This window comes from Anomaloglossus baeobatrachus, chromosome 8, assembly GCF_048569485.1.
Source record: "Anomaloglossus baeobatrachus isolate aAnoBae1 chromosome 8, aAnoBae1.hap1, whole genome shotgun sequence".
Lineage (NCBI taxonomy): Eukaryota > Metazoa > Chordata > Amphibia > Anura > Aromobatidae > Anomaloglossus > Anomaloglossus baeobatrachus.
Window position 1 is genome coordinate 159,664,492 of NC_134360.1, and position 12,053 is coordinate 159,676,544.

Below are 12,053 nucleotides of genomic sequence, written 5' to 3' on the forward strand. Positions count from 1 at the left end.
CACCTCCTGACAGCAGCGATTGTCATCCCCGCGGCTCCCAGCACTGCAGGGTGTCAGTGTCTGCCTGTGCTGCCGCGTGACAGGCTGCTGACACTGCGGGCAGACACTGACACCCTGCAGTGCAGTGTCAGTGTCTGCCTGTGTCAGTGTCTGCCTGCGCTGCAGTGTGACAAGCTGCTGACACTGCGGGCAGAAACTGACACCCTGCAGTGCAGGCAGCCGCGAGGCCGGAGCAGGATACAGACTGCACGGGCACCTGGAGGTCGCACGAAAGCGCTTCTGTGCGGCGTCCAGGGAGTGTGACGTCTGTGTTTACTCTGCTCCACTTCCTCTTCCTGGCATAATGACATCGCTTCCTGCAAAACCGCAGGCAGCGATGAGCATTACCGCAGGTAAATCGCGGCTATACCGGGGGTATACCGCACATCATTTGCTACCTGCGGTATACCCCCGGAATTTCGCGATTACATTACAGTGAATGGAGTGAAATTCCGGGGGTATACCGCAGGTACCTGCGGAAAATAATGGACATGCTCATTTTCTCAAGAAAGTTTCTCGAGAAAATTTTCTCAAGGAAATTTCTTGAGAAAAATCTGCACAGTGCGCACAGCTATTTTTTTTTCTCATAGGATTTGCTGGGAAATGTCTGCACAAAGATTGCAGACATTTCTCAAGAAATTTCTGCAGCAAATCCACGGGTAAATCCGCGGGCAAAACGGCCTAGTGCGCACACAGCCTTAGTCTGTATTACATACATCTCTGCTATGGATTTCAAAGACATTGCAATGAGATCAACAATGAGGTTCGGTGACTCAGCCAGTACACGCTACGACACCAATGACTTGGGTAACGGTTTTCCACTCGTGGGGGCAAGTTTATACTTAACTAGCAGTACTACCTGGCTTCGCCCGGGTTAATAACTGCTGTTAACAAAATAGAATGTATTAACATTCCCGGGATAGAATGTATAAATAGAATGTATTAACGCCTGGGATAGTAACTGTCTCTCTGTTTCTCTCCCATTCTCTGTCTGTCTCCCCCTCTGTATATATCTCTCTGTCTCTCTCTCTACCTCTTTGTCTGTCTGTCTCTTTCCCTGTCTGTCTCTGACTGTCTCTGTCTCTTTCTCCATCTGTCTCAATCTCTTTCCCTGTCTGTCTATCTATCTCTTTCCTTGTCTGTCTATCTATCTCTGTCACTTTCCCTGTCTGTCTCTTTCCCTGTCTGTCTCTTTACCTGTCTGTCTCTTCACCTGTCTGTCTTTTTACCTGTCTTTGTCTGTCTCTTACTCTGTCTGTCTCTTTCCCTTTCTTTCCCTGTCTGTCTGTTTCCCTGTGTCTGTCTCTGTCTCTTTGTCTGTGTCTGTCTCTTTCCCTGTCAGTCTGTCTCTTTGTCTGTGTCTGTCTCTTTGTGTCTGTCTCTTCCCCTGTCTATGTCTGTTTCTTACCCTGTCTGTGTGTGCCTCTTTCCCTGTCTGTGTCTGTCTCTTTCCCTGGCTGCATTGTGACACGCCAACATTCCATATAAGGGCGTGACTGCGCATTCTTCTGAAGTTCTGGCTGCACTGTGGCTCCCAGCGCCATTCGCTTTAATTAAAGCAGTTTTTTTGGCGAATAACTGTAAAGAACAGGGTTAAAATGTCCCCTCAAAACATAGCCTATGACGCTCTCGGGGTCCAGATGTGTGAGTGTGCAAAATTTTGTGGCTCTAGCTGCGACGGTGCAGATGCCAAACCCGGACATACACACACACACACACACACATACATACACACACACACACACACACACACACATTCAGCTTTATATATTAGATAACTATAGCAAACCCACTACACATATAGTTTAGCTACAAACGCCACTGTAATTATCACGATTACAGCATATATATATATATATATATATATATATATATATATATATACACTGTATATATATATATATACAGTACAGACCAAAAGTTTGGACACACCTTCTCATTCAAAGAGTTTTCTTTATTTTCATGACTCTAAAAATTGTAGATTCATATCGAAGGCATCAAAACTATGAATTAAAACATGTGGAATGTAATACTTAAAAAAGTGTGAAACAACTGAATATATGTCTTATATTCTAGGTTCTTCAAAGTAGCCACCTTTTGCTTTGATTACTGCTTTGCACACTCTTGGCATTCTCTTGATGAGCTTCAAGAGGTAGTCACCGGAAATGGTTTTCCAACAGTCTTGAAGGAGTTCCCAGAGATGCTTAGCATTTGTTGGCCCTTTTGCCTTCACTCTGCAGTCCAGCTCACCCCAAACCATGTCGATTGGGTTCAGGTCTGGTGACTGTGGAGACCAGGTCATCTGGCGTAGCACCGCATCACTCTCATTCTTAGTCAAATAGCCCTTACACAGCCTGGAGGTGTGTTTGGGGTCATTATCCGGTTGAAAAATAAATGATGGTCCAACTAAACGCAAACCGGATGGAATAGCATGCCGCTGCAAGATGTTGTAGTAGGCATGCTGGTTCTGTATGCCTTCGATTTTGAATAAATCTCCAACAGTGTCACCAGCAAAGCACCCCCACACCATCACACCTCCTCCTCCATGCTTCACGGTAGGAACCAGCCATGTAAAGTTCATCCGTTCACCTTTTCTACAAAGACACGGTGGTTGGATCCAAAGATCTCAAATTTGGACTCATCAGACCAAAGCACAGATTTCCACTGGTCTAATGTCCATTCCTTGCGTTCTTTAGCCCAAACAAATCTCTTCTGCTTGTTGCCTGTCATTAGCAGTGGTTTCCTAGCAGCTATTTTACCATGAAGGCCTGCTGCACAAAGTCTCCTCTCAATAGTTCCTCTAGAGATGAGAAGGTGTGTCCAAACTTTTGGTCTGTACTGTGTATGTATATATATATATATATATATATATATATAAGATTACCTTTAGACGAAGTAGAGGAAAGCTTGACACGCCCAATGGAATAGGTCACCACACATCCATGGAGTGCAACGATATGAAGTCCGCCAGGTGGACTATAACTTGAATAAGAGGAAAAAATATCGGCACATGCAACGTAAAATAATTTCTTTCTTTATTTTCACATAATATTAAAAAAGTCCATCCATATTCAGAAGACCCTGACGCGTTTTCGACGCAAAAGAACGTCCTTAATCATAGCCTATGATTAAGGACGCTCTTTTGCGTCGGAAATGCGTCAGGGTCTTCTGAATATGGATGGACTTTTTTAATATTATGTGAAAATAAAGAAAGAAATTATTTTACGTTGGATGTGCCGATATTTTTTCCTCTTATTCAAGATTGCCTTTAGTGGCACTATGTGAGAGAGTGAACTAAAAATACACTAAGTTCTTTGGCAAAATATAGTTAGCAGGTGAGGGAAGCTAACCTGTGCCGTAAGGGGCCAAACTGTAACTATTTTTAATTGGCATCTTTTCATAAGGCCATCCAAAAAGCTGCTCCTCTGGAAGTCCAACTCTCATTTACTCTTCATACTAGTCCTATGTTCATGCTTTACCTTACAATATTGTGCCCTAAATACAGAAATGTAATTGCCCATGCAGTAAAACCACATGGAGTTGTAACTTGTTTTATCCTTAACAACTATATACAATAGAAATTTGAAACTAAAATAATTATCTAATATATAAAGCTGAATGTGTGTATGTATGTATGTGTGTGTGTATGTGTGTATGTCCAGGATTGGCATCTGCACCGTCGCAGCTACAGCCACAAAACTTTGCACACTCACACGTCTGGACCCCGAGAGCGTCATAGGCTATGTTGTGAGGCGAAATTTTATCCCCGCGCGTTCCAATTTACCAATCAATTTTGCCCCTATCTACATAATGGGGAAAAAGGGAAACGAAAAGTGTATCCACACTGTCGCATTTACAATCACGAAATTTTGCACAGACACCTCATGTGACCCAGGGAACGTCGTAGACTATGTTTCGACAGGAAAATTTAACCCCGCGCTTTACAGTTACTCTCCAAGAAACATGCCTCCATTAAAATAAATGGAGCCTGGAACTACAGGTCATTAGTAGGAGCTGTGTTTGGTTGCTATAGGAACAAAGGACATTCATAGTATAAGAAGCTTATATGTGAGGTAATAAGATGTTGGTGGGGAGACGGATAGAGGCAGATAGAGAGACAGACAGAGACAGAGAGGGAAAGAGACAGAGAGATAGAGACAGAAAGGGAAAGAGACAGATAGAGACAGATGGGGAAAGAGACAGACAGAGAAAGACCTGGAAAGAGACAGACCTGGAAAGAGACAGATGGGGAAAGAGACGGATGGGGAAAGAGACAGATAGACATGCAGACAGAGACAGAGACAGGCAGACAGGGAAGGAGGAGAAAGCCAGAGAGACAGATGAAGATAGATGGGGAAAGACACAGACCTTCATAGAGAAAGACAGGGAAAGAGACAGAGAAATAGAGACAGACAAGGAAAGAGACAGACAGAGACAGGCAGACAGGGAAAGAGACAGACAGGAAAAGACACAGACAAAATGACGGGGAGACAGACGGGCAAAGAGACAGACATGGAAAGAGACAGATGGGGAAAGAAACAGAGAGATAGAGACAGACAAGGAAAGAGACAGACAGAGACAGGCAGATGGGGAAAGAGACAGACGGGGAAAGAGACAGACGAGAAAGACAGACGGGGAAAGAGACAGATGGGGAAAGAGACAGATGGGGAAAGAGACCGATGGGGAAAGAGACCGATGGGGAAAGAGACAGATGGGGAAAGAGATAGACAGAGATAGATAAGGAAAGAGACAGATGAGGAAAGAGGCAGACCTGGAAAGAGACACATGAAAAGAGACAGACGGGGAAAGAGACAGACAGAGACAGACCTGGAAAGAGACAGACCTGGAAAGAGACAGACCTGGAAAGAGACAGACCTGGAAAGAGACATACGGAGCACATTACTTAGCCAATTTAGTTAAATCTGTGTGGAATATCTGGGGTGTTGAGATATATGTTGTGAAATGCTTCTATTAGCTTAGTTTTTGCCTTTTAATAATTACATTTCTATTTGTTTTGTGTTTTTTGTGTGCAGAATACATTTTTGTTAATACATTCTATATTGTTAACAGCAGTTATTAACCCAGGCGAAGCCAGGTAGTACAGCTAGTAGACAATAAAAATCAATCTGTATTTTCCTAGCTGAGATCAATTGTAATTGCTTCCACCAAATGTGGTATCTGCTCCTGCGCTGAGATAGATGGGACGTTTGGGATGCCAGAAGGTGAAGGTGGACCTATCTAGGCTTGTACCAGATTGATCTTCCTACAGAATGTTCATCCATCATAGCTTGAGATCGTGCTGAAGGCTGATAAAAAATAGAAGATTTTGAAGTGCATGCTCAATACTTTGCTTTAAGGAACTTGATCTTCTCTAAGGTTTAGCTTTTAGAGTAAGTGCCCAGTTTTTGCCATGAATGACACCCTCTTACTTGGCCATCTGTGCTATTGTATATTGTGATAATCATTCACTGTAACCTGAAGCCTTAGTGTGGGGGTTTCTAGTAAGTGATTGTGAAGTTACTCGCTAAATTCAAGTGGAAAAGCAGATCCAGATATAGAAGGTCATTATTTCTGCCAAAACCTTTAATTAGTGATGGGCGGACCCAGACTGTAAAAGTCCAGATCCATGTGGTTTCAAATTTACCTGAGCGTGGCACCCGGGCTAAGGATTTTGGGCATTGATCCGGATCCATCAACTCGGGAAATAAAACAAATTATGAAAAAATAAAGAAAAGAAGAATGAAGCAAGAGCTTCATACTTACCGAGGCTCTGGCGTAGCTCTACACTGCTCACGCAGTTCCAGAGCCACTTATTATCCTCATGCATATGCACTGCTTTCCTTGCCCACCGGCATCTGTAATTGGTTGCAGGCAGATGTGCCCCAAGCCTGTGTGACAGTGTCTGCTGGCAACCTATCACAGGTGCTGTCTGCGGGTCTATTTTGTACTATAAAAATAAATAAATAAAATACTTGTCATAGGGTCCCCCATAATATGATACCCAGCCTATGGCCTATGGCTACAGGCTGCAGCCCCCAGCCGTGCACTTATCTTGGTTGTGTATCAAAATAGGAGGAACCAAATGCAGTATTTTTTAATTGTTTAAATAAAAACAGCATCCAGTCCCTCCAATTTTGATACCTAGCCAAGATAAAGCCCGATAGCTGGCGGCTTGTATTCTAATGCTGAGGAGATCCATATTGGGCCCTCCAGCTGAAAAGTAGCAATCTGAAGCCGCCCAGGATTGTCCCATCCATTAAATGTGAAAATATCAGCACTTTATCCGGCTCTTCCCAACTGCCCTGGTGAGGTGGCAATCCGTTTTGTGTGGATTACGGCAGACCTGCAGGGGTGTTTTGGGGTTAATAAAGTAGTGAAAGAGGGTGTTTTTTGGATTTTATTTCAAATAAAGGATTTTTTTTGCCATTTGTGTTTACTTACTTTCACTTACAGATTAGTGATGGAGAGAGGTTTCATAGACCTTCCCCATTACTAATCTGTGGCTTAGTAGCAGCTGTGGGATGTTATTAACCCCTTATTTATTTAAATTATTTAAAAAAACAAAACGCATGCGGTTCCTCTTATTTTGATACACAGCCAAGATAAGCGCATGGCCAAGAGCTGCAGCCTGTAGCTGTGGGCTTTATCTGTGCTAGATATCATAATATGGGGGACCCGAAGTCAATTTATTTATTTGTTTATTTATTTTTATGCCACAATAGATGCTCGTAGCGTCTATGATTGGAAGCAATCAGACACGCTGTCACTAAGGGTGGGGGCGTGTCTGACTGCGACCAATCACAGACATCAGTGGGCGGGGAAATCAGTGCATATGCATTGAAAGCTAATGCGAGGCCATGGAAGTGAATGGGCGGCCGTGGAAGCATTTCCTGCTGATCCAGAGCTTCATTAAGCATGAAGCGTTTTGTCCTATCCCCGTATCCCTTCTACCACCATTTTTAATCGCCAGTTTTTGGTCCTTATAGACTTATATTTTTTTTATAACTCCTGTTGGACCCACCGGTCCCGGTTATCTGCATGTCTGTCCATCACTACTTATATTCTTTGTATTGTAATACAGAGAGTGTAGCGGATAATTCACAACACTATAGTATTTCCATGAATGTAATTGGATCGAAGATGCCAATATTACTTACATTAGTGATGTGTAGTTTCCGAGTAATGTAATCAGGAAAGAATTTCTCCTGTGTGATCTTCACAGTGACGTCTCCATATTCCTCTGGTACTTCTTCATTTGATGGCCAGTACTGAGCACACTTGTTCTGAAATTCAGAATCACAATTATGTGAAAACAAACTCCTTTTGGATACCGGAAAATGTACATAGTTTTCATATTTTGTTTTCCAAAAATATGAGTATATGTACCAAAACACATAAAAGGGTATCTCAGCCTTAAATTATTGGTTATAAATGTCAGATTGTGCATGCCACCTAATACTACAACAGTACCTTGTGCTCTGTGTTCTTCCTTGGCCCTTAAAGGGAATCTGTCAGCAGGTTTTTGCTACCTCAACTGAGAGCAGCATATCGAAGGCAAAGAGATCCTGAATCCAATGATGTATCACTTAGATTACTGGGTGCAGTCATTCTGACATAATCACAATTTTTAGATTTAGCCATCTAGTAGAGCTGAGGCTTTCTATAGAGATTGTACATTTACAGGTATCAAACAGATGACGGGGTGTGCCAGACTGCCCTGCGCGTGACTTTGTAGTCTGAGCCATGAAAGGGGTCCTGATGCTTCAACAAACAAAGCAAATTAACAACAGATTGGAACTTAACAAGGCAGGCCTCACTGAATTCTATGTTTTAACCGTTGCAGCATGTTGTCTCCCACTTACATAGCAAAAACCTGCAGACAAATTCCCTTTAAACGATAGGCAGAAAGAGTTGAGCTGGAAATACATGATTCCATTTAAAACTATGACATTAAAAAACCAAAATATAACTGAGGACAGTTCTGGGACAATCCAATCATTCTACCAAACACAGTGCTCTTCCAAAGTGTCTTGGCACAAACAAAAAAGTTGAACTAAAAAATTACAAAATTGCATGCAAACATATAAACATTTTTATGTCACTTTTAAACATTTATCCTATATGATAAATAAAATCTATTTTATTTTTAGTATCTAAATCTACGTCTGACTTCCTTTTTTCAACATTTATGACATATTAAGGTCTATCCAAACCTTTTCCCCATCAGGTAACGCGGTAGTTTGTATTTATTTATTGTCAGTATCTATATATATATATAATTGCCTTATTCTGTCTGTCTGTCTTGCTCCAAAATTGTGTCGTTACAGTGGCATTGTGTCCTTACAGTGACAACCGTCGGATTGGCCGCTGGGCTCGGCCGGGCCCCGCCCCTCCACACGGATTGGCCGCTCGGCTCAGCCTGGCCCCGCCCCCCGCTTAGATTAACCGTTTGGCCAGGCCCGCCCCCCGCACACGATGCCCGCTAGGCCACGCCCCCCACACGCGATGCCCGCTAGGCCACGCCTCCCGCATGCGCTGCCCGCTAGGCCACGTCCCCCGCACGCGATGCCCTCTAGGCCACGCCCCCGCAAGCGATGCCCGCTAGGCCACGCCCCCGCACGCGATGCCTACTAAGCCCCGCCCCCACATATGATGCCCGCTAGGCCACGCCCCCCGCACACGTTGGGCACCTGTACACTTACTCCCCAGGACTACTCCTCCCATTATACTCCTCCTATTGTAATCCTCCTATTATACTCCTCTCTGAGGGGTTCGCAGCATGGGGGATGGAGCACGATGGGGAGTGCAGCATGGGGCATGGAGCACGATGGGGGGTGCAGCATGGGGGGTGGACCACGATGGGGGGTGCCCAGAACGGGGGAATGAAACACGATGGGGGTGCACAGCATGGGGGATGGAGCACGATGGGGGGTGCAGCATGGGGGATGGAACACGATGGGGGGTGCAGCATGTGGGGTGGACCACGATGGGGGGTGCCCAGAATGGGGGGATGAAACACGAGGGGGGGTGCGCAGCATGGGGGATGGAGCACGATGGGGGGTGGGCAGCATGGGGGATGGAGCACGATGGGGAGTACAGCATGGGGGATGAAACACGATGGGGGGTGCGCAGCATGGGGGATGGAGCACGATGGGGGGTGTGCAGCATGGGGGATGGAGCACGATGGGGAGTGCAGCATGGGGGATGGAGCACGATGGGGGGTTCAGCATGGGGGATGGAGCACGATGGGGGGTGCAGCATTGGGGGTGGACCACGATGGGGGGTGCCCAGAATGGGGGGATGAAACACGATGGGGGGTGCGCAGCATGGGGGATGGAGCACGATGGGGGTGCGCAGCATGGGGGATGGAGCACGATGGGGGGTGCGCAGCATGGAGGATGGAGCACGATGGGGGATGCGCAGCATGGGGGAAGGAGCATGATGGGGGGTGCAGCATGCGGGGTGGACCACGATGGGGGGTGCACACCTCCCCCCAAAACACACACACACACACCGCCACACACGCACCGCACAACACACCACACACACACTGGGAACCACAAACACCGCCCTACACAGACACACACACAGACTATGCTGCACACACACAACACACAAACACCGCGGCACACACAAATATATGCACATACTGCGCAACACACACATTGCACAAAACATACCTCCCCCCAAAACACACACATGCACTCCACACCCACACACCCACACAAACCGCGCAACACACACAGCACCACACACACACAACGCTACAGACACACAGCGCTCCACAAACAACGCAACACACAACGCAACACACAAACAACACCGCTCTCACACCCCCCACACCCAGACAACACCCAGAACATTTACAGCGCCCTACACAAACACTGGGCAACTACACACAACAACATCTCTATATATATATATATATATATATATATATATAAAACAAAAATCATACATTAACTACACAATACGTAAATTCTAGAATACCCGATGCGTTAGAATCGGGCCACCTTCTAGTTTTCTATATTCTGGCAGGGCAGATGTGGATCCAGCCACTTCCCCCTAGCATCCCTACCATCAAACTGTCGGTTTAAAGGACTCTCTAGCCGATGGGAGTCTCTGGAGCACAAGTGTCCATTTAATTTCATTAAACATACAAAACATATCTATACAGTACACTGTATAAACATCTTCCATTATTTTAGTTAAAACATTTTTGGCCATTTCTCACTTTTTAATACCTAAATGTTTTTTATATATCAACCTAAATTTATCTCTTAAAGGAAGTACAAAATCTGAGAAAAGTAAGCCAAAACAAAAACAGAATTATGTGAACATGCAGAACTATTGACGACTTTTTTTTGCATAAAATGATACATGGTAAATTTCTACAATCTAGCTTTGTCGTCATGAGCTCTGAAAAGTTGCCATCACTAGTTTCCACTTACACGGTTCCCTTCTTCACAGCGGGTAACCATCACAATGATGGTTGACTTCTGCTCCCAGATCATCCTCCAGAAATCATTCATAGTTTCCTCCTTGGGGCCTGTAAACAACCCACAGTTAAGTGCAAACAAAATTCAATTTATTTCAAACTAGCTGTACTACCCGGCTTCGCCCGGGTTAATAACTGTTGTTAACAAAATAGAATGTATTAACAAAAAATTATTCTGCACACAAAAGCCACAAAACAAATAGATAGAAATGTAATTATTAAAAGGCAAAAAATAAGCTAATAGAAGCATTTCACAACATATATTTCAACACAACAGATATTCCACACAGATTTAACTAAATTGGCCAAGTAATGTGCTCCATCTGTCTCTTTCCAGGTCTGTCTCTTTCCAGGTCTATCTCTTTCCCCATCTGCCTGTCTCTTCTGTCTCTTTTTTGTCTGTCTCTATCACTCTGTTTCTTTCCCCATCTGTCTCTTTCTAGTTCTGTCTCTTTCTCCGTCTGTCTCTTTCCTCATCTGTATCTTTCTAGGTCTGTCTCTTTCCAGGTCTGTCTCTTTCTAGGTCTGTCTCTTTCCAGGTCTGTCTCTTTCTAGGTCAGTCTCTTTCCAGGTCAGTCTCTTTCTAGGTCAGTCTCTTTCCAGGTCTGTCTCTTTCTAGGTCAGTCTCTTTCCAGGTCAGTCTCTTTCTAGGACAGTCTTTTTCCAGGTTAGTCTCTTTCCAGGTCAGTCTTTTTCCAGGTCAGTCTCTGTCTCTTTCTAGGTCTGTCTCTTTCCAGGTCTGTCTCTGTCTGTCTCTTTCCCCGTCTGTCTCTGTCTGTCTCTTTCCCCGTTTGTCTCTGTCTGTCTCTTTCCCTGTCTGTCTCTATCTCTCTGTCTCTCTCCCTGTCTGTCTGTCTCTCTGTCTGTCTCTCTGTCTGTCTCTCTGTCTGTCTCTCTGTCTGTCTCTATCTGTCTCCCCACCGACATCTTATTACCTCACATATAAGCTTCTTATACTATGAATGTCTTTTGTTCCTATAGCAACCAATCACAGCTCCTACTAATAACCTGTAGTTCCAGGCTCCATTTACTTTAATGGAGGCATCTTTTTTGGAGAGTAACTGTAAAGTGCGGGGTTAAATTTTCCTATCAAAACATAGTCTATGACATTCCCTGGGTCACATGAGGTGTCTGTGCAAAATTTTGTGATTGTTAGGCCCCTTTCACACGTCAGTGATTCTGGTACGTTTGTGCTTTTTTTTAAACGTACCAGAATCACTGACATACGCAGACACATTCTAATGAATGGGTCTGCTCACACGTCAGTGATTTGTCACTGCACGTGTCTCCGTGCAGCGTACCCGCGTGTGCGTGATTGCCGCACGGAGACATGTCCATTTTTTTCTGGCATCACTGATGTCCCACGGACCACGCAGTGGTGTGGTCCGTGAAACACGTGCCAGAAAAAAACGTGCTTTTAAAATAAAAAACATTTTAACTCACCCGGCGTCCAGCGATGTCCTCTGCAGCCCGTTCTCCCTGCTGCTTCTAAGCCGGCTGATTACTGTCGCGCATA

At 44.7% G+C, this 12,053-nt stretch overlaps 1 protein-coding gene across 5 annotated transcripts in view; it reads right to left on the reverse strand.

The window, feature by feature from the left end:
- The window catches only part of PTPRC (protein tyrosine phosphatase receptor type C), a 297,791-nt gene that overhangs the window by 42,535 nt on the left and 243,203 nt on the right, over positions 1-12,053 (reverse strand). For all 5 annotated transcript variants that reach the window (XM_075322141.1, XM_075322140.1, XM_075322139.1 and 2 more), the window contains 2 exons: positions 10,491-10,588; positions 7,197-7,322 (listed from right to left, as the gene is read on the reverse strand). In XM_075322141.1, coding sequence (XP_075178256.1) covers positions 7,197-7,322; positions 10,491-10,588 — 224 coding nt within the window. The remainder of the gene's footprint in view (positions 1-7,196; positions 7,323-10,490; positions 10,589-12,053) is intronic.